At 49.8% G+C, this 26,462-nt stretch overlaps 1 protein-coding gene across 1 annotated transcript; it reads left to right on the forward strand.

Annotated features, from left to right (window-relative positions):
* Nucleotides 1-403: 403 nt before the first annotated feature.
* P2ry6 (pyrimidinergic receptor P2Y6) lies at nt 404-26,102 on the forward strand. Its single transcript, XM_021168940.2, has 3 exons — nt 404-492; nt 23,754-23,971; nt 24,589-26,102. Exon 3 carries the CDS (start codon nt 24,623-24,625, stop codon nt 25,607-25,609), a length of 987 nt encoding a protein of 328 aa, XP_021024599.1. The 5' UTR covers nt 404-492; nt 23,754-23,971; nt 24,589-24,622; the 3' UTR covers nt 25,610-26,102.
* Nucleotides 26,103-26,462: the final 360 nt, after the last annotated feature.

Genomic DNA, 26,462 nt, shown 5'->3' on the forward strand with positions numbered 1-26,462 from the left:
TTAATGTGCCTTCCAGGCACTGCTGAGAAACCAGGGTAATTGTTCCCTGTGGCAGTAATGAGCAGGAACCAGGCTCTGTCCAAACTTGAGAGAGGCCAGGAGGGAAGCTGGTGTGTAGCTTGGAGCCTCCCTGTGCCCAGCCCTGGGCCTTGAGTGCTCCCTCCTTCCATCTTCCCAGGAACCCTCAGGCTAAGCTGATGGTCCGACGGTCCCCATCACTAGGCTGAGTGGGCAGAGCTAAGGGTGACTTGCTCCTAGCCCAGCAGTGGCTGACTCAGCCTTGTGCCAGACACTTGAGCAAGATCTCCAGATTGAGGCCTGAGAGACAGTGTCACTTCCCCTCCTGTAGCCCCAGTTACCTCATCTGCCACCTCCCAGACTCCTGCACTCTGTGGCACAAGAACTGCCTGGTGGCAGGGGCTGCTTCGGGAGTCTAGCTTGCTCCAGTTCTCGTGGCTTGCAGGCGGTTGCTGTGTCAGAGGGAATTTTCAGGTAAGGTGCTTCCCTCCTCTGGTGTTTGCCCGCTGTGCACACCATTGCAGTCCCGGGCTGGGCGCAGAAGGCTGAGCAGGTGTGGGTGGGTGTGGGGCCTTCTCCCTTCCTCTTCATTTCCTCTACCAAGTTCTGCCCAGAACTAGGCTGCACAACACCGGGGGACAAGGCACAGAGGCCTGGAGTGGAGGAGGCAAGGAAATGGAAACCTGACTGTGTCTTGGGTGGGAAGGTGGAATACTGAAGCAAAGGTCAGAGTTTGACTTCTGAATGAAACAAGACATTTTTTCCCCTTTCTGGGCCTCAACTTCTTACCTGTGAGTTCGAGTAGCTGAGTATGTGCCTGAGTATTGTCTATGCTAGATGATATAGCATATAAATGTGTTTAATCCCAGCAGAGGTAGGCAATCTCTGTGAGTTCAAGACTAGCCTCTTCTGCATAGTGCATCTCTTGTGAGTTGCAGGTCAGAAAGATCCTATCTCAAAAAAAAACCCCAAAACTGTGTGTGTGTCAATTTTAGAGAGTAAAGAGGGTCCCTTGGGGAGGGGCTGGGTGGGACTCTCAGAGCTGCTCAGGCGCCTTGGCAGGAACTAGCAGGAAGGATGCTAAAATACAATGTAACCTGAGGTTAACTCCACTGGGAAAACCGATTCCCTGAGTCCAGGCACGGCTTGTTAAGGGGAAGAAAAGCAGAGTAATTGGATGTATCTGGGAGCAGGGCTAAATCCTTCTGAGGGTTTCTGTTCACATTTGCCTCTGCTGACCCTGACGGAGGAAAGGCAGGCAGACATCCCGTATTTGGTACTGCTACCTCCGGAACGTACAAAGCTAGCTTTGTACCTGGCGCAGCCTTCCCAGTGCTGGGATTACATGCATGTACCAAGTGCTGTGCCTTCCACGGTGCATCTGCATGTGTGTGCAAGACAAAGGTGTGAATGTGTAGTTCGTGAGCGTGTGTAGCATGTGTGTGCCTGGACACACTCTCCAGTGCCAGTGGGAGTTTCTACTGCTGAGACTCCATTTGGCTAGGGATGAAGCTCAGCTTGTTACAAAGCATGCCTGAAGCCCTGGGCTGGATCCTCAGCACTTCTAGATACTGGGCATGGCAGTGAGTATCTGTCATGCCCCTACTCAGGATGTAAAAGCAGGAGGATCAAAAATTCAAGGTCATCCTCAGCTACGTAATAAGTTCAAGGCCAGCCCAGAGAAAATTTTTTCTCTTTCTTTCTTTCTCTCTCTCTCTCTCTCTCTCTCTCTCTCTCTCTCTCTCTCTCTCTCTCTCTCTCCCTCCCTCCCTCCCTCCCTCCCTTTCTTCCTTCCTTTCTTTCTTTCTTTCTTTCTTTCTTCTTTCTCTCTCTCTTTCTCTCTTTCTTCTTTTCTCTTTTCTTTTCTTTTCCTTTTTTCTTTCTTTCTTTCTTTTTTTCTTTTTTTTGGTATATCCTTACTATTTGTTAGTTTACCAGGAAGAGGTGTGACGTCATAGTCTAGAGACTAACACTAACTATTATCTCTAGCCTGTCCTCTTGCCTCACCCCGGAACTGTTCCTACAGACTTCACTGGGGGACGGGGTTCCCTATAGGACTGTCTTCGGTGCTGAGAATCTGTCTGGCTCCTCTTTGCCACCACCCTCCCTCTGAGGCTCAGAGCTGGCTGGGAGCCTCAATTGTCCCACTGAATCTTTGTGACATTCCAATGTCTTCTGGAGCTGCTACTAGTATCCCATTTTACAGACAGGGTGATGGAGGTCTGTGAGGAGAAGCGCCTATCTCAGAATTCATGGAATTCAGTCTGCTGGTGGCAATACTAGACTTCAGTTCCTAACTCCTAACTCGGTTTTCACTGTGGCAGCCTGGCTAATGTGCTGGCTGTCTGGCCGAGTGAACACCTCAATGAAGGAGCAAACAACTCCTTTGATGCAAAGCTGAAAGTGTGTGATTGGGGAGATGGCTCAGAGGTTAAAGTGTTTGCCATGCAAGTGTGAGGATGGGGGTTCAGATCCCTAGAATCCATGTGAGTGAGGTGGATCATCCATAATGCCAGAGCCCAGAAGGTGAGAACAGGAACAAGCCGGCTAGTCAGACTAGCTGTGCTAACAAGGTCTGGGCTCAACTGAGCCCATATCAATGAATAAAGTGGAGAGAGATTGACGAAGATGCTAGATGCCAAACTCAGGCTTCTGCAGCACACACCCAAGTGTCCCCATACATGTGAACATTCATACACATACATCATACAAAAATACACTTGAAAAAATTGGAAAATAAAAGAAATAGTGCCTATTAATTTACCGAGTACCCAGGAGGCTACAAGTGTCTCAGGAAGTACGTTCAGCCAGGATGAGCTGCACACTGGAGAAAATAAGGCATCGCCTTTGGCTTAGGCAGGATAGTTATGGGTGCAAAGGCAGGCTGGGCTCCACAGTGAGTTCAAGGCCAGCCTACACTATGGGGTGAGTCCCTGTTTCAAAAACAGAGCAAAAGTTTACTTAGATGAATAAATTAATAAAGCTGGGAACAGAGGCATACAGCTGCAATCCAAGCACTTGGGAGGTGGAGGCAGGAAGATCAGAAGTTCAAGGTCAGCCCTAGCTGCAGACAGAGTTCAAGCCCATTGTGGGTGAGACCTTGCTTCAGACCTAGAGCTCTAAGGCGAATTTCCCTGCATCTCTGGAGAAGGGGTGTGCTGTTCAAGCCTGTGATTGACTTTGATTTGGGGAGAGGACCTGGGTCCAGTCTCTCATGGAGCTGAGTCCATAGGGCCTGGCTGTCTAGTATGCTCTCTCACCCGCCCTGGACCGGGGCCACTTCCCCATTTGTCTCTGAAGTAGATTTCTATTTCAGTCTGGGTGGATCTGGCAGCTGAGAATCCTACTCTTTTGTTCTGACTGCTGGTGCCTAGGTAGGGTCAGAACCCTGGCCTGGGTTCATGGGCACAATCTTCTCCCCTGCCCAGTGCTGGGTCTGATGGTAATGGCTGGTGGGAGGCAGGCACACATTGGTCTGTGGCTAGAGCCCAGACTGCATCAGTGGCATTTGTAGATGGCCATGTGCTGGATACCAAAGCCCTAGGAACTAAGAGACCCACTGTCCCCTTAAGAACTTATAGGCTGGGGGGAACCAGGAACAGAAGTTTGAGTACAGACTGATCAAATTGTTCAGTGGATAAAGGCACTTCCTGAAGATCCTACAATCTGAGTCCAATCCCTGGCCCGGGAGGAGGAATGGTAAAAAGAGAACCAACTCCTTAAATTGTCATCTGACTCTCACATATATTGCTGAGGCCAGCACACGCATGAGCATGTGTGCACAGATAATAAATAAATAAATGTAATTAACAGCAGAACGATCTGCAGCAGGTGTGAGCTGAGCTTGGCGTCCCATGGCAACTCTGGTTTCCACGGCCTGGGACAAGGTGGGAGTTTTCTGTGACATTGAAAACAGTTCTTAGTCCAAGGCAAGGGAAACACTGTCTCTGTCACACCAGAGAAATAGAAACAGCTGCTAGAGCCATGGTGGGGGTTGGATGGGGGTGGGAGGCTTAGAAACAGCTGGGTTGGAATCCAGGCACCAGCTTCTCATGGCTGTGTGGTTCTCAAACATGTTATTAAACCTCCTAAAATCTTAGTTTCTCTATCTGTAAAATGGGATCATAGAACCCTCCTAAACTGCTCCTAGGACATGTAAAACCAGGGCATGTATAAAATATGATTTGTAGGTCCTTAGGAAGGGCACCTGGAGGAGACTTTTCCCTGGCAGAGCTGAAATTTAAGGCAAAACGCAAGGCTCATAAGATATCAAAACCTAGGCTGAAGAGATGGCCCAGAGGCTGAGAGCATTTGCTGCTCTCACAGAGGACCCAGACTTGGTTCTCAGCAGTTACATGGTGGTTCACAACCCTCTGTGATTCCAGTTCCGGGGTATCTGATACCCACTTCTGACCTCCGAGGGCACCAGGCAGGGATGTGGTGCACATAAATATATGTATGCATACATACATACATACAGGCAAGATTCTTATACACATAAAACAAAAATAATCAAAACTTTAGCATGCAGAACCTACCCACTTTTAACCAATTCTTAACATGGTGCAGTCTCCCATTGGCAGCTTTGTCTATGCCCTGATCACATGACAGAGGTGTCGATGCCCCCATCACATCACAGAGATGAAGATGCCTCAACATAGGAGCTAAAGGAAAGACCCAGAGAAGCTAATCCCTCTTTGTGAGCTAATCCAACAGTAAAGCAGATAAAAATTATGTTCAAAACACACTCTTGGACCAGGCCTCCTGGCCAAACTGGAAATCTCCTCCTCTAACTCCCAGGTTCATTGTGAGATCCACTGAGGTCCCTACCCCAACTTTATTACAAACCTATCTAAGTTCACACAGTAACTCACAGGTCATAAGCAGGAAAACAGGGACCAGGAGTGTTAGACCCGCTCAAAGTCAAAGAGCTGGCAGAAGCAGACGGGAGATTTAAACCCAGGACTCTCACATGCCAAGGCCCACAAACAATTTAAGGCCTCAGAACAGAATACAATACAAATGGCAAAAATATGGACAAGAACACACACCAAGGGAACAACCAGGGAAACACAAGTGAAAACCACAGCACAGCATCCACACCCAGTAGGGTGGCTATGAGGGCCACAGCACAGCATCCACACCCAGTAGGATGGCTATGAGGGCCACAGTACAGCATCCACACCCAGTAGGGTGGCTATGAGAGAAAAGATGCAGACTTTAAAATGTCAGCGAGGCTGGGAATATAGTTCAGTTGGTAGAGTGGACAGGCAGAAAGCAGGAAACCCTGATCCCGCACACACATACACGGGGTATAACAGCGCACACCTGTGATCCCAGCAGTTGGGAGGTCAGAACTTCTAGGTCATCTTTGGCTACATAGCAAGTTCAGGGTCAGCCTGGGCTACACAAGACCATGTCTCAGAAAGATAATAAGGATTTCAGCAAAGGTGTGGCGTTAGAATTCTCATCTGCTGCTGGTAAGAACATAAAACTGCACAATGCGGAATGCAACTGAACAGTTCCTGAAAACGTAAACCTAAAATCATCCTGAGGACCAGTAGTTTCCTTTTTAGGCAGACGCCCACGAAAGATGAAAGTACCTCCATGCTCTGGGCACGGTGGCAGCAGTGTGTAGTTCCTGCACTTGGGACACTGAAGCAGAGGGACTAGAACAAGCCCAAGGATGGCCTGTGGCACAACTGTGAGACTGTTTCAAAACAAAAACAAACCAGGCACTGGGGAGGCGGCGCCGCAGATGACCCAGGATTAGGAACCCATATCAGGCAGATCACAGCTTGCCAGGAACTTTAGCTCCACGGGATCCAGTGCTATCTTGTTCTCCTCAGGCAAATGAACACACATACACAGAGACAGACAGACAGACCAACCCACCAACTGACACTTTGTAAAGCAACCCTTAAGCTAGAGAAGTGGCTCAAGGGTTAAGAGCATTGACTCTTCTAGCAAACCCAGGTTCAACTCCCAGGACCCACATAGTGGCACAAAACCATCTATACCTCCAGTTCCAGGATCTTCTGGTGCCCTCTTCTGGCTTCTTCAGGAACTGCACACAAGTAGTACACATACATGTAGACAAAACCAGTCATTATACATAAAATAATAAAATTAATTTTAAGTTGGACGGTGGTAGCCTTTAATCCCAGCACTCAGGATGATCTCTGAGTTTGAGGCCATCTTGGTTTTACAGAATGAGTTTCAGGAAAGCCAGAGCTTTTTTCTTTTTCTTTCTTTTTTTTTTTTTTTTTTTTTTTTTTTTTTTTTTTTTAGGCTTTTCAAAATAGTATTTCTTTTTATAGCCAGCCTTGGCTGTCCTGGAACTTGGTCTGTAGACCAGGATAGCCTTAAACTCAGAGATCTGCCTGCCTCTGCCTCCCAAGTGCTGGGATTAAAAGTGTGTGCCACCAAACCAAGCCATTTTTTAAACTCAATACACAAATGTTCATAATAGCAGTATTCACAATATGCAAAAGTAGAAGTAACCTAAATTCTATAAACTGATAAATGAGCAAACCAAATACAACATATCCATATATTATTCAGCAATGAGACTTAAAGTCTGATCTATGTTATCACAGGAGTGAACCTTGAAGAAACTGTTACATGAGTAAGCTAGACACAGAAGAAGCAAACGTATGGTTCCAATGCCATGAGGTATCCAGAAACAACACATCCATAAACACACAAAGGAGCTTACTGGTTTGGAAGGGAGAGGAGGAAATAGAAGAGGAGCAAGGGCCGATGGATGCAGGATTTCTTTTAGGACAGCGGTTCTCAGCCTTCCTAATGCTGCGACCCTTTAATACAGCTCCTCATGTTATGGTGACCCCCAAGCCACTCCATAACTGTAGTTTTTCTATTGTTATGAGTTGTATTGTAAATATCTGAGATGCAGCATATCTGATGTGAGACTCTGGTGGAAATCACTGTTTTAGGCGTAATGGAGATATTAATCCATGGTCACTTAGACCTGTTGCCCTGAGGCCTAGGAGGACAGAACTGCCCAGGGCAGGAATGCATGGTAGAGCAGATATAGAAAAAGAGACAGAGGGGGCTGGAGAAATGGCTCAGCAGTTAAGAGCACTGTCTGGTCTTCCAGAGGTCCTGAGTTCAATTCCCAGTAACTACATGGTGGCTCACAACCATCTGTCACGGGATCCAATGCCTTCTTAGGTGTCTGAAGACAGTTACAGTGTATTCACATACGTAAAATAAATCTTTAAAAAGAGAGAGGGGGAGAGAGGGAGGGTTAGAGAGAAGGAGTGGAGTCCCAGCAACCAGGAAACAAGCCTTCAAAATATAAACATTTAAGATCCAGACTGTACCACAGAAGCCTGAGCTGGCACTAGCCATAGACAGGCAGATAGAGAAGCTTCATAGAGTTTCCTGGCAACTGACATGAAAAGAAAGAAGCCGCCTCCAAGTGAAGGAACATGATGGATCCTTAGAGGAGCTATCCTTTCAGAGGCGAGAGTCCTAAAATTTGATTTGAATCATTGCATCATAAAGGTTGGTTTCCTATACCCACCCCATCTGATGTTCTGATACTAAGAGAATGAAAAGCTGCAAGGGGCCCATATTTTACCATACATGTAAGCCACCAGGCTAGCCTGCTCCAGCTTCACGGATGCTGACCAAAGACACGAAAATGTTAGTGAGAGGTAACACAGCAACGAGGATGGGCAGAATATCAGCCCTTGGACCAATTCTCAAGGTCCCACAGGTCAAGGGAAAATGAGCCAAATAATACCTAAGTGTCCGTGGGCTGGGGGACAAGAAAGGAACCTGGGGCTTAGACACTGTGTCTTTTGTGATGGGCAGTCAACCTGCCTGAACTTCGTCTCGGAGAAAGACATCTTTCTTGTTCCAGACAGTCAACAAACCCGACGCTATCGTTATCTTCCAAAGCTGTTTGCTCAAAGAAAGCCTCTGCTAGGCTCTACTGAAGCAATGGAGGGCTGTCCCAGAGCATGGATGGACTGTCCCGGTCTGATAGCCTTGCTTCCCTTTTTCTGTTTGTTTTGTTGTGAGTTCATTTAAAACTACACACAACAAAGCCTATGCCACCGTAATGTTTTATTTATTTTTGTTTTGTTTTGAGACAGGATCTCACAATTTAGACTGTGTTTATTTTGGACTATATTTGCTTTGTTTAATGTATATGAGTGTTGTATGTATATGAGTGTTTTATATATATGAATGTTTATGTATATGAGTGTTTGTCTATGTATATAAGTGTTTTTATATATGAGTGTTTTCCTTGCAGTGATGTATTTGCATCATATGTGTGCCTGGTGCCTGTAGAGGTCAGAAGAGGACATCAGATCCCCTGGACCTGGGATTGTGGATGGCTGTTAGCACCTTGTGGGTGCTGGGAACTGAACCCAGGCCTTCTGCAGGAGCAGCTGGTGCTCTTACTGCTGGGCTCTCTGGGTCATTTAACCCTTCTTGACAGTGTACGACTAAGTCATATTCAGCAATACGCATTACTGTGCAGTAATTGCCAGCATCCCTCTCTACAAGTTTATCAATCAAACGGTATCCAAAGCCAAGCTGCTCCACAAGCCTGAGACCAGCCTCAGCCACACAATGAGACCCCGTGTACAGCCCGAGATACTCTGCACTCAGGAAGCCATGGTTCCTCACTCCCCTCCCAGCCCCTGCACGTCTATTCTGTCTCTGGATAAGTCCTTCCTGTAAGTACGAGTGGCCATTGTTTCACTTGGCACAGTGTGTTCAAGGTCCATCCATGTTACAGCTAGCTATCAGAACTTCCTCTCTCTTTAAGGCTCTGGTTTGGACTCAAGGATGGAGTTGCAAGACGATCTGCTAGTTCTGAGGCATACGTTTATTTGTTTTAAGAAACCTCCACACTGTTTTTCACAGTGGCTGTACCATTTTACATTCACGTCAATTATGCAGAGAATTTGGACTTCTCCATCTCCTTGCCAACCCTTGCTATTTTCTAGTTTGTGGTTTGGGCTTTAAAAATTATGTATGTGTGTTCGTATGCATGTGTGTGTGTACACTGGTGTGTGGGTGGGGATGAGCACGGGCCACAGAGTGAATAACTTCGTGGGAGTCAGTTCTCTCCCTCCACCCTGCTCTGAGGCACACTCTCTCCTGTTTCTGCTGCTGTGCTGCATAGAAATGACTGTCCAGCCCATTCTCCTGTCTCTCCCTCTCCTGTTCTACGTAGGAGTGCCGGGGTACAGGTGCATGCCACTACATCTCCCTCGTGCCCAGCCCCTCTGTAATAAAGGGTACCTACCTCCTGGTTTAACTCTCATTTCTCTGGTGATCAATGAGGCTGAGCATCCTTCTGGTGTTTATTAACCATTTGCATATCTTCTTTGGAGAAATATCTATTTGTCTCTCACTGAGTTTGGATTTTTGATTTGTTTTGTTCTTTTGTGTGTTGTGTGTTTTGTATTCTGAGATGGGGTCTCTCTATGTACCCCTGGCTGGCCTGGTACTCATTCTGCAGAACAAACTAGCCTTGAACTCGTATTAACTCATAACCAGACAAGATTTCCAAATACTTTCTTTTTTTAGTCTTTTACTCTGATGATAATGTCCCTTTTTACACAAAGATTTTTAGTTTTGATGAAATCAAATTAATCCATTTTACTGTCACTGCCTGTGCATTTGGTATCATAGGGATGAAGGTCGCTTTAACTGCAAATTTCCAATCCATTTAATTGAAAATGTATCCAATTTATTTCTTGGTCAAGAAAAGTGTATCAGCTCTTGTAAAAGAAGGTCTTGGTCTAACACAGCTAGACCCAGCAGTTACATCATAGTTTCTTCTTTTATTCCTTCCCTGCCCTCTGCTAGGTTCCTATACACTCACATAAGTTCTTTCCTTCTTTCTTTCTTTCTTTCTTTCTTTCTTTCTTTCTTTCTTTCTTCTCTTTCTCTCTTTCTCTCTCTTTCTTTTTTATTAGATATTTTCCTTATTTACATTTCAAATGTTATCCCCTTTCCTGGTTTTCCCTCTGAAAACCCTCTATCCCCTCCCCCTCCCCTCACCCCGCTCCCCAACCCTCCCACTCCTGCTTTCTGGCCCTGGCATTCCCCTACACAGGGGCATAGAACCTTCCTAGGACCAAGGGCTTCTTTTCCCATTGATGACCCACTAAGCCATCCTCTGTTACATATGCGGCTGGAGGCATGGACCCCTCCATGTGTACTCTTTGGTCAGTGGTTTAGTCCCTGGGAGCTCTGGGGGTACTGGTTAGTTCATATTGTTGTTCTTCCTATGGGGCTGCAAACCCCTTCAACTCCTTGGGTCCTCCATTGTAAGTTCTTTCTAGAAGTGCCAAGTTCTCACGGTCCTCACAGCTCAGCTGATAACAGAAAACCTTCTGTGCTGGTCACATAAAAAAAAAAAAAAAAAGAAAAAGAAATCCTGAGGCACAAGCTAATTAGTTACCTCCAAAAGCAATCCCTGGTGAGGTGTCTGGATGGATGCTCTGATTGGTCAGCTCTGGGTCAGGCGGAGTAAGAGTAGACTGGATAGGAAGAATCATTGAGCAGGCAGAAGAGACACAGGCAGCTGACGGGCACCCAGGTCTGTCAGCTCTGCTTCAGCGAACATCTGCATGTTGGGCTTCTCATGGATTCCTTCTAGTTGGTTCTGAAAACTCCCTGAGGGAAGCAGCTCTCATGGAGATCTGTAACTGTAGAGAGAGAGAGCCTAGGGCAGCTTTCTCTGCCACCCCAGATCCCCCCTAGTCCAGCGGTGGTGCTGTAGTGATGTAGACTCTGGAGTTCATAGTCAGTGGCCATTCCTCTGTCTATCTACCTTGGACTAACCTCTGTGTCTTGCTTTCTCGTCTTGAGGAGATCATGACAGGCCTATCTCACAGGGTCTTTATGAAGCTTGAACGAGCACATGAAGGTCCATTGGTATTTATCTCCTCACTAGTCTCTGCCTTTTGCAGCCATTGTTGCTGGGAAACTGGTGTCTCCCACTCTCCTCACCTTTAAGGGCCTCATCTGGCCTCTGCCCGCTCTGTTTACGCTGCCTGAAATGCCCTTGACCTCTTGATTCCCTTGGCTGTTTCCTTTCCATCTGCCCCTTGGTGAGGTTTCCCTGCCTGCAAAATCCCTTCCTGATTAAGGACTCACATTGATGTCTGCTTAGGATCATGGCAAGTGTCCCTATCCACATTGAGCTCCTGTGAGCAGGACCTGCTTGTCTTCTCGGTGTTTTCTTTCAGCGGGAGTCTGCCAGTTATCAACAGGAGAAGAGGGCAGACTGGGAACAAAGAAGAACACAGCTAGTCCCAGGAACTGAGAGCAGATCAGGGTTGGGAGATCCTGTTTGCATGCGAGTGGCCGGGTGGGTGCTAAGAAGAGAGAAGTTAGCAGGTCTGGGTTCTGTGGAACTTTGTTCTGGGAAGCTAGAGAGGGCCAGGAAGGCAAGTGACAATGTCAGATTTTTGCTGAGCCAGGTCTGCTGGCTTGTGGACAGCGGATGAGCTGACAAATGGAAAACAGAGGACTAGAACTAGCAGAGATTGCGGATTGGTGTGGAGCAGGGCCTCAACTCTCCCAACAAGGAAAAGGCAATCAGTGGGCTCCAGTGGCCTCATCTTCGTAGGGTTGTAGGACATTTTGTTTTTGGACGGGCTGACCTCAGTCTTATTCTGTAGCTGAAGATAATCTTGAACTCTGGATCCTCCTCAGCTGTGAACCAACATGCCCCGTGTAGGCAGTGCTAGAGATCAAACCCAGGGTTCCATGAACGCTAGACATGCAGCCCTGGGCTGCATTCTAATCTAAATAGTCACTACCTTCCCCATGCCATTCCATAGACTCTCTCAGCCCTTTCCCCACCCTGCATAGGGTCCAGATCAACCAAAGACCAGATACTCGGGGACTTAGTCAAGTCTGTAGGCTCTAAAACCAGAACACACATTGCCCCCCTGGGGGTCTGGGGGACGCAGGACCAGGACACAGCATAGCTGAGCAGTGTTGATGAGACATCCCACTCCAAGGGATTGGGTGTGACTCTGAGCTCTACCACCCAGGAAGAAACCAGACCATGTCCGCATCACTCTGGAACAGATGGCACAGGGTTCCTTCCTGTTTTGCCTTGTTTGGCCTGGTGTTACAGAGACACAGTCCATCATGTGTGACTCTTGGGAGCCATGCTGGACACCAGAGCAAGGGAGGGGCCAGAGGCTGCTACCATTTGGGTTCTGCCACATCCCAGCAGAATGAATGCATTTAGGATTCATGGGCCAGCTGCTCTGACACCCACCCCAGCAACCAGATGGCTGTGCTGTCCCAGAGCCAAATGCCTCCCCTCCCTTGGACTTAATTTCCTGTCCTGCAAACGTGGATGCAGTGCATCCTCTGCTGTCATTGATGGGATGACCTATATGGGACTGAGAGGGACCAAGTCCTAGAATCTTCCATGTTCCCAGAAACCCCAGCCAGTACCTTGCTTCTCTAGGAGTGGGTCACCAGACCAGAGTATCAGGAGTGGTGATGGGACACAGAGGAGAGACAGTCCCTACAGGTGACTGAGGGCTCTTCCAGAGGGTACCTCAGAGTCACCTATTCCCAGAGGTCCTGCCGCTTTTCCTTCCTTCTTTCTTTTTCCCTCTCTTCCTTCCTTCCTTCCTTCCTTCCTTCCTTCCTTCCTTCCTTCCTTCCTTCCTTCCTTTCTTTCTTTCTTCTTTCTTTCTTTCTTTCTTTCTTTCTTCTTTCCTTCTTCCTTTCTTTCTTTGTTGTTGTTGGTTTTTAGAGACAGGGTTTTGTTTTGTTTTTGTTTTTAGGGACAGGATCTCTGTGTATCAGTCCTCACTGTCCTAGAACTCACTCTATGAACCAGAATGGCCTCCAAATCACAGGGATTCACCTGCCTCTGCCTTTTGAGTGTTGGGATAAAAGGCGGGTGCCACCACGACTGGCCCTGCTGCCTCTTTCTAAGTTCCTCTCTCCCTCCTATACTGTCCAGGCAAGGGCGAGGTGCTATACTGTCCAGGCAAGGGCTAAGCGCTATACTGTCCAGACAAGGGGTAGGAGCTATACTGTCCAGGCAGGGGCTAGGCCCTTTCCTGGAAGCTGCTGGATCAGTTCTCCTCCCCTGATCCTGCATCAGCTTCAAATGGTTCTGGGACGGATGTCAAGCCACAGTCACTGCAGCCCCTGAGCCCCTCAGTCCTCTGCGCATGTTCAGCTCATCTGGGAGGTTGGGAGGTTTCTTTATGAGGTCCTCATCTAGGGGACAGGGTGCCTGCCGTTCCTCCTCACTGTGCCCTGTGCTTGACCACAGGGGTGTGGGAAGTGCGTGCAGGCAGGAAGTGGAGGGCTCGCCCACAAGTCTGACTATGAGGGAGGAAGAGGCACAGCTGGAGAGACATGTGAGGTCAAGGGAAAGTTTTTGCTGAGAGGGAAGTGTTGGCTGAGGGTAAGTAACCAGCATAGGGGAGCTAAGAGAGGAAGGGTAGGAAGAGGCATGGCCCCGCGGCACTGCAGAGAAGGAAAGGAAGGAGCAGACGGTTCCTTACATGGCAGGAAGCTGAAGCCGATCCATCTGAGGACTGCTGGGATTGAAGAAGTAGAAGTGGGAAAAGAGATAAAAGTAGGCTTAGAAGACAGGGAGCATGAGGTCATGCCAGATCAAGGCAAAGGCTGGAGACCCAGCACAGGGAGGGAGACAGCGGAACCTGAGTCCAGCCATGCTCGGCAGGGTGTGAGAATGAACCACTCTGATGGAGCCATGCTTGAGGGATACCGACTCACTAGCTGTGTCCACACAGGGCTGCGTCCTGGGGTGGCATAGAGAGGCCACAGTGCTACTGCGCCAGAGGCTGGGTCTGAGGCCCCACACAGAAGGAGTGATTTTATAAAGTTAGAAGCTGGGGGCACTGATAAGGCAGACAGAAGCCTGCCTGGGTGCCTGGAAGAGCAGATCAGAGAAGACAGAGGCGCAGAGATGTCAGAAAACAAGGCAGAGAACTGAAGCGGGCAGGCAGGCAGTCTCTTCCCTATTTCATCTGGGACTGCCTACATCCGAAACTGCGTATAAAGCCAGACAGAAGCATCTCCAAGAGCAGCCTGTACACACACTTTATCTCTGCTGCTCCTGATCCCCCCATACTCCTGATCACCACATACTGTAAGTCAAATGGAAGCCCGCTGCACAGAGTTCAAGACAAGTTCCCCGTGTCCCCCATCAGGTTCCCGCTCCTAATGCCAGTGTACACAGGGCTTGAGCCACTCCTGGAATTCAGTCTTCCTACCAATACTTACTGAGCACCTACTGTGTGCCACACACTGTCCTAGGATTGGGGATGTAGCAAAGGAAAGGTGAAAACCTGATGACTACACCAGGAAATAAGCAGAACAGTTGTTCAAAGGTGAGTGCAGCCAGGCTCAGTAATGCACACGGAATCCAAGCACTTGAAAGGCTAAGGCAGGAGGATCACCACAAGTTTCAGGTCAGCCTGGGCTACGACTTACAGACACAAACAAAATGGGCTGGTGTGTAACTCAGTTGGTAGAGTGCTTGTCTAACATGCATGAATCCCTGGGTTCATCCTCGGACTGCATATACTAGCTGCGGTGACACACGCGCTTATAATCCAATCCCAGGATGTCAAGTTCAGGGTCATCTGCAGCTGTATAATGAATTTGAGGTTAGCCTGGATTACAAGAGACCCTGTTAGAAAGAGAGGGGGGGAGGGAGGGAAGGAGGGAGGGAGGGAGGGAGGGAGGGAGGGAGGGAGGGAGGAAGGAAGGAAGGAAGGAAGGAAGGAAGGAAGGAAGGAAGGAAGGAAGGAAGGAAGGAAGGAGAAAAAAGGGAGAGAGAAAGAGAGGGAAGAGGAGGGAGGGGAGGGAGTTGCTGATGAGATGGCTCAACAGATATGGCATTTACACCCAAGCCTAACCTGAGTTCAGTCTCCTGGACACACATACTAGGAGGAGGAGAAGGGGGGGGAGGGGAAGGAGGCAGAGGAGGGATGGGGAGAACAACGGGCTCCTCCAAGTCATTCCCTCACCTCCAACACTTGCACCATGACTCTCAAATGTGTGCGTGCACACATGTAAATAAATAGTAGAAAGCACACATATAAATAAATTAATGTAGTAATAAAAAACTTAAACGTGCTGAGGAGCAAAATGTAACAAGTCAGACACAGCCCCACACATATGTAGGAGGCTGTAGTTCCTACAGTGGCAGAGGAGGGCCTCCCAGGAACAGGGTCATCTGAGCCACGCTTGAAGGAAGAGAGACCTGTGTTCTTCACACACATCACAACTGTCCACAGCCACCTGACACCCTCCAGCCTCATCTACTTCTCACTGAGTCGGGCGTTACTCTCACTTTGATAACCTCCTTCTGTCCCTCCCAGGCCAACCTCAGACACCTACCAAACCCTCTTCCCCCTACACGGGTGGGCCCACGCCCACAAGGTTCATATCAGAGGTTGAGTTGTTTGATGGAAAGAAGTGTCCTGACAGCTCTGGTGCTGGACTTTCAAGTGTGTACCACCCTCGGCTACGAGGTTTGTCTTGAAATTTTACTGTCACACGGTATGTGGCCCAGGTTTCCCTGGATCTGGATGTGAGCTCAGGAACCCGGTGGTAGGAATGAAGACCAGTCCATGAGTGGTCTCGGAATGATCTACAGGATGCCTTGGGTCCCAGAGGCAGGCTGCAGTGGACTAGAGTCAATGAATAGAAGTACATCTCAGGGCTTGGTGAGGCCTTCCAGTGAGCTTTCTCAAGGTAGCCTATAGCAGCCTGGGGAAGGGTAAGCTCTCCAGCAAGGGAAGTATGCAAACAGGGGCCAGACAAGCCACTGGGGAGGCTTCAAGGTCTCCTCTTTGGGGAGTGGAGAGGCTCTGAGCCAGGTCATCTGAAGACCTGTCTGTCTCAGCCAGTCTGGAACCCAGAACCCTACCACTGACCCCGCCTCTAGGGGTCACAAGGGGTGGTCTGCCTCTGGGAAGTGGACTCAGGCCTCAGGAGATGCTAGCGATGGTTAGAGCAGGACCCATGACAGGGATTGCTCTCATGAGAGGTGAAGGGTCCTCTGAGACTCCCTCTGGCCCAGCCTCACACACAGAGCCAGATCCCTTTGAGTTTTGGTGTCTTGTCTCTGAAACACGCAATATACACTCAGATGGTCTACTTGTCTGGCCTGGTAGGTGAACAGGCCTTCCTAAGGTTGAGGCTAGGAAATCAGGCAGGCTTAAAGGTACAATTCCTGTGACCATCCCCCTATCCTCCAGCAAATGAGTCATCCGTCAAGATGGCTCAGTGGGTAAAAGTGATTGCCACCAAGCAACCTGAGCTCACTCTCCAAGCCCCACATGGTGGGCAAAGCAAACTGATGCCCAGAAGTCGTCCTCTGACCTTCATATACATGCAGTGGCACACACACACACACATACAGAAACACCACACACACGCAGACACACAGAAACACCACACACACACACACAAAGACACCACATTCACACACACATACACACAGACACCTCACACAGAAAGACACAAGCACAAATGCAGACACACATAGACAGACAGACAGACAGACACATACACCACTACCACCACACCATGCACACACACACACAGAGACACAGACACTACACACAGAGAGACACAAACACAGATACCAGAGAGAGAGAGAAAGAGAGAGAGAGAAAGAGAGAGAGAGAGCCACCACAGAGAGAGACACACAGACACAGACAGACAGACACACATACACAAACACACACACACAGAGTAATTGACTGAACTCAATAGCACCAAGGATAGCGCACTCTGGCCTAGCTACACAGACTAGATCTACTCACTTAACCTTTCCCAGGGTTCCTAGGGAACTGGAGACCTAAAAGCAAAGCTGATCTTGTGCCCAGTGTCTCACCGAGTTAGAAGAGGGAGGGAGTTACTCTGTCTGTGACCCGAGGGCCTCCTCACCTCTATTGTTTTAACCTATTCCTAGGAAATGGTGCCACGGTGACTATTGTGTGCACTGGCAAACTCAGCCTCTTTGGCTTCAGGTTTCTGGTAGGGAAATGTCCCCTCTCTTCCCAGCACAGACTTTATCATTACTCAAATCTGTATTCAGCTCCCGACTGACTCACTGTCACCTCGGACAAGCCACCACTGTGTCTAAGCCTAGTCATCGCTGTACAGAATCTGTGAGACAATCATTTAAGTCTTTGTTTTGGTTAGTGATCGGTTGGCCTCAGAGCTCTGGGCCTGCAGCAATGCAGGAACAGCACAGTGGAGGGCATGGTGGCACAAAGCTGCTGCCCCTGTGTCAGCCTGGAGGGGAATGAGTCCTAAGTCCCACCCTATTGATCCAATTCCTCCAACCAGGTCCTACCTTCTAATATCCCATCCAATGGGAACTATGCGTGAGCTGACTCACTGACTTCTCATCAATGGCCTGATGATCCACAGTGTTGCCAGCCAGGGGCAAAGATTTTAACTTACAAGATTTTTAGGAAGATACCACATCCAAGCAATTGCCACTGATGCTATCCTGTGGGGTCAGTACAGCTCATTCCATGTAAGGTTCTGGTACCAGAGCCCTTAACCCAGTCTGGCTTCCACTGAACAGTCAAGAAATTAGCAGTGAGTACCCAGGAAGATGAGGGCTCAAAGATAAGGACTTTCTAGGACACATGGCAGAGGGAGCCCAAATGGGTTCCACTGTCCTGCCAGGAGCTACTGAGATGACAGTGGTCAGTCACTCTGAGAACCATTCTGGCTGCCACTGTGCTCCACTAGACTGTCCCTCTGTCCCCACCTGCCCTCCTGTTCTAGTTTCCCATGCAGAGATGATGGAGTTCTGGACCAAAACTGTGTGAGAAGAGGTGGAGGCCCTACTCCAGCTTAGAACTGCAGGCAAGATGGCTGGTTTAAAAATATAGATTTAAAGCTGCACATGGTGGTGCACATCTTTAATCCCAGGAGGCAGAGGCAGGTGGATCTCCATGAGTTTGAGGCTAGCCTGGGCTACAAAGTAAGTTTCAGGACAGTCAAGGCAACATTATCTAGAATATATATATATATGAAGTGTGTGTGTGCATGTGTGTGTGAGTGTGTGTGTGTGTGTGTTTATGTATGTATGTATGTATGGGAGGTCAGAAGCATCAGACTTCCTGGAGTTTGAGTTATAGGCAGTTGTGAGCTCCCTGATATAGAGGCTAGGACCAAACTCTGATCCTTGAAAAAACCACCTAAGCTCTTAATCACTGAGCAATCTCTCAATCCCCTTCTTTTCTTTCTTCCTTTTTTTTTTTTTTTTTTTTTTGATAAGGTTTCATGCATGCCAGGTTGGCTTTGAACTCGCATAGCTGAGAATGACCTTAAATTTTGGATCTTCCTGCTTCCATCTCCCATGCCTGGACTATGCAGTACTAGGGACCGGACTCAGGGTTTTTCGAACATTAAATACTCTAATAGAACAACATCCCCAGCTCCTCTTTCTAACTTGTTATGTAGCTGAGGATGGCCTTGAACTCCCAGTTTTCCTGTTCTACCTCCCAGGTGTAAGGATTACAGGCCTTCACCATCACGTCTGGCTTTGGATGGTTGATATCAAGGGATAGAAAACCGGTTAATGGGCTGAAGCAAAACAAGAACTTGGCAGTGGGTATCACTGGAGTCCATTGGGAGGTTGAAGCCTCAGGCTTGGCGGCATCCAGAAGCTCCACCGTGCTCTCAGGGGCCTGTGTGCTCCTCTCTCTACTCTGCCCCCCTTGGATTCTGGCACTCTCCTCTCTCAGGCTTATATCTCTGGGACACAGGACCATGCCTGGCACACAGTCCTGACAACTGTGGCAACTCTAGCCTCACTCCTCCCAGCTTTGCAAGCCCAACAGAAATCCCTCTTCTTCTCAACCATTGAGCAAGGCTCTAAAAAGAGGGGTCCTCCAGGTCTACCTGCATGGCAGGCCACAAGCTAGGCCTCAGTCTTCTCTTCCAACCACTACCTGGAGCCTGGTTATTGGAGGATGGACAGATCTGGGGCACTAGTGGTCTGAAGCCAACTGAAGTCCTTATGACTAAGCAGTGTATATATTCCACTTACTGTGGGAGAGGAAGGGGTGGAAGAGCCTGGAGCCCAGGCACTGAGCAGGGTGCCTCCCACACAGCTCTGGGTCAGGCTTTATTGGAAGAACTGGATGGGAACATCAATCTCAGAGGAGGGCTATGAAAGGGCCCCAGTCCCAGTGTGCAGCTTCTTCACACTCACAATAAGCTTTCAGTTCCACATGGTCCCCGCTGAGCAGAGGGGGAAGGAGAAGTAAAAGAGAGAAGAGAAAGCAGATCTCTGCCCTCCCTGCAGCCTCATGCTGGCTTTGCCAGCTCTAGCCTGCTGAGACCTAAACTGTCCAAGCAGGGATTCTGTCCCTTGCCCACTGTTCTCCGAGTGCCAAGGTCTGAGATCAAGCTAGATGTAGGTGGCTCTAGGGCACCAAGGATGGATAACACACAGGGTCAGGGCTGGGTGATGCCTGGGGCAGAGGGCGTGATGTCTCTGTAAGGAAGGGAACACAGCGACCATAAGTTTCTCAGGTTCAGAGAGGGTGGAAAGCTGGCCCTAAGCCACACAGCAGGCAGATGGTGGGTCTCAGCCTGACTCAGAAGGAGGAAACCAAATCTTGACCCTTCGATCCTGTGCCTTCCATGCTAAATTCATGGGCCAAGGGTCCAGCCAGGGGATTTCCCAGCTTGGTTTCCCAGCAGGCAGGCAGGCAGCCCAAGGTTGGGAAGTTTCTTCCCAGGTCCAGCAGCTGCAGAGAACTACCCGGTAGGTGGTGACTCAAGTTTCCAGCTCCTGCCTCTATCCTACAGGCTACATGAAGGGTTACACAAAGACCCTATGTCCTAAGTAGCATCAGGAACAGTGAGACAGTTCTTCCTGAAGTCTTCATGCGGTTGACGATGCTGCAGAACTGAACCCATAGCTGTCACCTGGACTGAGGAAAGAAAGCAAGTGTAGGTTGTCCCTTGGTGGGGGTAAAGGGCTGTGGTATTTTTGGTGATGGTGTATCCAGGGAACTAGAGTAGAGAGGGGTGGAGGATGCCTGGTGTCAGGGTGCTATGCCTGGCCTGACACTCAAATGGCTGCTGTAAGTGCATTGTGAGGGTGAGACTCAGACAGAGGGATAGATAAATAGGAGGAATCCTGAGGAAGGCCAGAGGAACAGGACTAGGGGCATGTCCTGGGCTTGCTCAGTGCCAGACTAGCAGGCTGCCCCTGAAGCATGGGCACAGTGTCCTCATCCAGTTCAGCTGTCCACTAGCGCCATCTCATGGCTGCAGACTCTCATTACAGGAAATACTCCAGTCACTGGAGGAGCCACAATCATTTAGAGGTCTGACCCAAGTCTTGCCCTGTCCCAGGGCCAGCACCCCATCTTCCCTTAATCTTTCAAAGTTGCATCAGTCCTGGGACAGACCCTGGTGCTACCAGAGACTGTCCTGGGAACACCACAGGAGCCTAGCTACTGGGAAGAAAGCCAGGTCTCTGTGGCTGCTTGGATTTCTTGGCTCATACGCAAATAAACCGTAGGTGCCCAATTTGAACACAGCTGGCCAAATGTCTGCCTGAAATTCAATCTACCTGGTCTCACTTTGGTTCAAATTTTCGGCTCCCTGTCCTGTAAAGTGGGCTTGGGGTAGGCTCAGTGCACAGACGGCATCTACAGTCTACAAGGCTCCTTTACAAGTGACAGAGTAGGAAGAGTCCTCACTGTGGCATTTCAACATGCAGGTGGCAACTGTGACATTCTAGACAGCAGCTAAGAGAAACAGACGGGAGTGGGAGCAGAGGCAGGATATGAGCCCGGCCCCCACTTACCAGCTTGGCATTCGTTCCCTGCGCTGCCCTGCCCCCACCCCTTGCCTCAGTGACTTCACACCAAAGCCTCCCCTCCCCCGTCATCTTCCCCTCTGAGTGCTGCCTCTGCCCTGAAGAACACACCTCTCACCCTCTAGCTGTCCCAACAACTATAAAGCCCCATTCATGTGCCCACCCCCACCCCCAACCTCATGACCCTTGGTCTTTAAGTAGAAGGGACAGCAACAACTAATAGCAGAATGTTGGGAGAGCAGACAGCACACAGTAGGTGTTTAATAAGGGCGCGTAGTGAAAAGGACATATGGGGGAAAAAGTATCTAGGTAAGAAGTACCCAAGTGGATTGTCACCTGGAGGGAGGTGAAGACAGGCATGTCAGTAGATGACCTACCAAATGGATGGAAGATGGGGATAGGCGTACAGGCTCAGAGAAGTGAATGGAATTCTGGTGGCTCAGCTGTCACAGCTAAGGGAAGGGCCAAGAACTGTGATAACCCACCTATACATTCAACAGATGAGAACACTGAAGGAGAGCTGGGTGGAAAGCCACTCGCTGGGTCTGCCCATGCCCAGGTCTTTCTGTCCCCTTGTCCCCTCCTCCCATGGCTAGAGAGGGAGTTCTGGGAAGGATGACTTTTGTTCAGCTCTGTGCTCCTCCAGGCTGTTTCCGCCAGGCCAAGGTGTGGGGGGGTGGCAGGGAGGTGCCCCCGCCCCATCCAAGGGCTATTTCAGTCAGAGCTAGCAGGGCCAGGAAGTAGAGGAAGCTGTCCAAAGCCACACCAGAGATGCTGCAGTGTGGCTGAGGACAGGAGCGTGGGCAGCTCTGTGTCTGAGTGTCCTGAGTGCCCCAACACACTTGGAACTATCAACTCAGGACGGTGATGGGATGCTGTATGTGAGTGTCTGTGTCTTGAGGAAATGAGCCAATATGGTGTGGGACAGAGTGGTTGGACAGTCTGGCAAGCTGGGTGGGGTCTCCAGTTGGGGACTCAAGGGAGGATTAAGATGGGCTAATGAACTTGGTGCTGTTTTAAATTTGGAGATGCTCAGGTTCTGGCTAACAGAAGTAGACTAAGGACGTGTTTGTGAAAAGATCAGCAGAGCTGGATGGGTCAGAGAAGGGGCTGGGTCTCAGTGGCCAGTGGCTCTGCCATGTTGGGAACAGTGTGATGAATGAGGAAGGGCAGGATAAGGGGCATGTGGAGAGGACCTGGGGGCCTTCAGGCAAAGCCAGAGGTCTGGACGGAGCCTTGAACACCAGAAGAGAGACTTAGGTGTTTCCCTAAGAGCAGAGGAATCTCTTAAAAGGTTCCAATTGCAGGCAGATAGTCCAGAGAGAAGCTGGTCTAGGACTTAGGGTGCAATAGTGGATGGCAGATGAGGTAGTCAACATCAGCTGTCACCCACGGTTGGGGTCGAGGGGTCCCTTCCTCTAGTCATCCCCTGCAGGAGTGGGAGCACTCAGCGTCAGAGACAGAGCTAATGGGGGCGGGGGGTGATGACGGCTGAGATCCACTCAAGCTCCTTTCTGCAGCTCTTGTTACTTCCAGGGGGAGACAGAGGCTCTCTCTGGGAGTGTGGTCAGTCGGCCACAGGCCTGCCTAAGGAAGGATAGGGACTCGGCTCCTTCCACCTATGCCCTGTTCCCACTCGGGGTGTCCTTCTCTGCTCTACTGATGAAAACCCTCCTCAGCCACCCGGTCATCCTTCTCTGGGGAAGGTCTTTTTCTTTATTTATTAACATACATCTATCTGTCTGTGTGTCTGTCTGTCTGTGTGTCTACCTATCCATTTATTCTGTGTGTAGAGCACTTGCCACAGTGTACCCGTGAAGGTCAGAGGACAGCTTGCTGGGGTCGGTTCTTTCCTTTCACCATTTGGGCCCTAGGGGTTGAACTCAGGCTGCCAGCCTTAACAGCAGACACTTTTTCTGCTGAGTCCTTTCCATCCTGTGGCTCACTCTGTCTGTCCCTCAGACTAGCAAACCGTAGCTAAGCTTACAATGCCGTCTCTGCCTGCATGCTAGGCCTATGTGTGTCTAACAGGCAGGTCAAGGCAAGAGAAAGAAGGCACAAACGAATGACCCTGATGAATGCATGCGATTCTGTATCCAGTGTCTGTGGATGGTGGGCTCTGGGTCTGACTTTGTTTCTAACTCACTGATGTTGGCCCTATGGCTCCTCACCTCAAAGTTCCCATCTCTGTAAAGCTTGGCCAGCTTGCTTCCTGATTGGTTCCCCTGAGAGCTGGAATTTTACTCTGGCCACCAGGACGCACCTCGGGCTCTTTTTATTTCTTTCCTTTTGTGTTTTGCCTACTTTGTATGTCTGTGTGAGGGTGTCCGATCCTCTGGAGTTACACACAGTTATGAGTTGTCATGTGGGTGCTGGGACTTGAACCTAGATCCTCTAAAAGAGCAGCCAGTGCTCCTAACGGCTCAGACATCTGCAGCATGTGTGCCTGTGCATGCGCATATGTGTGCAGTTGCCATGGACACCACAGATATCAGATCCTCTGAAGTTGGAGTTACAGGCAGTTGTGAGCCTCCCGTCTTGGGTACAGGAGCAATAGCCGAGTGACTTGAGCTGATCCAGTCCCTACCCCCGCATCGATACAACCCTACCCCTCATCCATACAAGCCCACCCCCACCATAATCTATATAACTCCGCCCTCCGTCCACACAAGACCACTCCCACTCCATCAGCACAACTCCACCCCACCCCTCATCCACACACTCCAACCCCCATCCACACAACACTCCCACCCCACCCCACCCCACCCCACCCTGCACACAATCCCAGTCCCCTAAGTCCCCCCAAAAGGAAGTTCCCTGGAACACCTGAGTCTCCTCTCCTGTTTTACAGATAAACGGTGACTGAAAGAACATGGCTTTCCAAGGTGGAATTCAGACTGAGGACGTCGGTGCTTCCCTCCGTGAGCTCTGCGTGTGTGTGCACTGTCCACAGGGGTAAACTAAAAGCCACCAGAGCTCTCTGTCCTGGACCCAACCTGCCTTGAAAACAACGAGGAACACCAAATCTGGTACTTCCTCCTAAAACATCTTCCATCTTGCATGAGACAGGTAAACATACCAGTACTGCATCCCTACCCTTTAGGGAACTCAGGAGACGCCCCATGTGTGCTTCTAACCTTTCTGCTCAGATTGGGAAGCCAGAAAGTAAATCCCTGCCCCCAAGATCACGCAGGCACTAAGTACCTGTGATTTGAACGGAAGCCCATCAATGAATTCTCATAGAAGAGACATTTGACTAGAGTTCTGAGGGATGAGCAGAAGTTCATGAGGAGAAGCTGAGAGGAAATAAATAGGACAGAAAGAAATCGACTTGGGCCAGGGTGGTGCCACAAGCCTTTCATCTCAGCACTTGGGAGGCAGAGTCAGAGGAGCTCTGTGATTTCCAGGCCAGCCTGGTCTACAGAGTGAGTTCCAGGGCAGCCAAGGCTACACAGAGAAACCCTGTGTCTAAAAAAATAAACAGAGACGAGTTTCTCTCAAGCTTGAGCTTTACTGGAGTACACGGGTCCATGATATGACATCCGTATGGATCTTTATGGAGTGGTGAGGCTAAGAGATGACATAATTAAGAACATAATTGTTCAGACAGTGAGATGAAGGCGCAGGGCAAAAGAACAGGGTTGCCAGTGAGCATGCTACTGAAAGGGTGTGTATTGCTTCCCCAGACTCTCCGAGCATAGGAAAGGCTGACAGGCAGTTATGGAGCAGGACAATGGCACCATCCAGGCTCCAGGCTTGCCGCCCACCACCTGCGTCTACCGTGAGGATTTCAAGCGACTGCTGCTAACCCCGGTATACTCGGTGGTGCTGGTGATCGGCCTGCCACTGAACATCTGCGTCATTGCCCAGATCTGCGCATCCCGCCGGACCCTGACCCGTTCCGCTGTGTACACCCTGAACCTGGCACTGGCGGACCTGATGTATGCCTGTTCACTACCCCTACTTATCTATAACTACGCCAGAGGGGACCACTGGCCCTTCGGAGACCTCGCCTGCCGCTTTGTACGCTTCCTCTTCTATGCCAACCTACATGGCAGCATCCTGTTCCTCACCTGCATTAGCTTCCAGCGCTACCTGGGCATCTGCCACCCCCTGGCTTCCTGGCACAAGCGTGGAGGTCGCCGTGCTGCTTGGGTGGTATGTGGAGTCGTGTGGCTGGCTGTGACAGCCCAGTGCCTGCCCACGGCAGTCTTTGCTGCCACAGGCATCCAGCGCAACCGCACTGTGTGCTACGACCTGAGCCCACCCATCCTGTCTACTCGCTACCTGCCCTATGGTATGGCCCTCACGGTCATTGGCTTCTTGCTGCCCTTCATAGCCTTACTGGTTTGTTATTGTCGCATGGCCCGCCGCTTGTGTCGCCAGGATGGCCCAGCAGGTCCTGTAGCCCAAGAGCGGCGCAGCAAAGCGGCTCGTATGGCTGTGGTGGTGGCAGCTGTCTTTGCCATCAGCTTCCTGCCTTTCCACATCACCAAGACAGCCTACTTGGCTGTGCGCTCCACACCCGGTGTCTCTTGCCCTGTACTGGAGACCTTCGCTGCTGCCTACAAAGGCACTCGGCCCTTCGCCAGTGCCAACAGTGTTCTGGACCCCATTCTCTTCTACTTCACACAACAGAAGTTCCGGCGGCAACCCCACGATCTCCTACAGAGACTCACAGCCAAGTGGCAGAGGCAAAGAGTCTGAGGCCCCAGAGGAGGCCCTGGGGCACTGGCTGCAATGTGTTTGTCACTGGGGCCATGGTTGAAGCTTTCTCAACCCTAAACCATACAGAGAAGCAAAACTTGGCTCAACATGCCTTGGCCTCCAGAATTTCCACATCAACCACAAAACTAAGACACCTGTGTTTTGGCGACTGGTCGATTCATGCTTGTTACCTTCAGAACTCAGGATGTTGTGACAAGATAACAAGTTCCGGTCCAGCCTGGTCTACACAGTGAAACCCCACTGTGAAATCCCATCTCAGATGATCAAGGGTCTGCTAGACATCTCAGGATGTGCTAGGCCCTGGAATAACAATGCAGATTCCAACAAAGGTCTTCTCCACCCCACCCCTATCTTTCTTGTGTTTACAGGGTGGAGGGGACTGCTGGTGCACTGTCACGTGAGGGCAAGATCCCTCCTGTACAAGAGCCGGGAAAGCTCACGGTCACATCCATTTGCCAAGACTTTTGCATAAGAGAGAAATAAATGTGTTTTTGTGGTTGGTGTTTCACTTTTGTTAATTTTTAAGCCATTGCAAGCCTGAGCTCTCAAGCACACACACACACACACACACACACACACACACACACACACACTGCCAAGACAAAATGAATCCTTCAGTCATGATCCCTAGGTGAAAAGCAGGCAATGATTTAACTGGGTTAGGGGTCAGGATGTATGCTGGAACCTGACGGGAACAAAGAACAAAGGATAGAAATACCCAGGAGGCATCTTAAAGATGGCTGACCACCTGGGGAGGGTCAGCCCAGCCCGGGTAGCTTGAGGTGGAGGGGAATACACATGTCATATAATAGAAAACACAGATGACCAACCC

The sequence above is a fragment of the Mus caroli genome, unplaced genomic scaffold (genome assembly GCF_978045245.1).
Source record: "Mus caroli unplaced genomic scaffold, Mus_caroli_1 scaffold_8, whole genome shotgun sequence".
Lineage (NCBI taxonomy): Eukaryota > Metazoa > Chordata > Mammalia > Rodentia > Muridae > Mus > Mus caroli.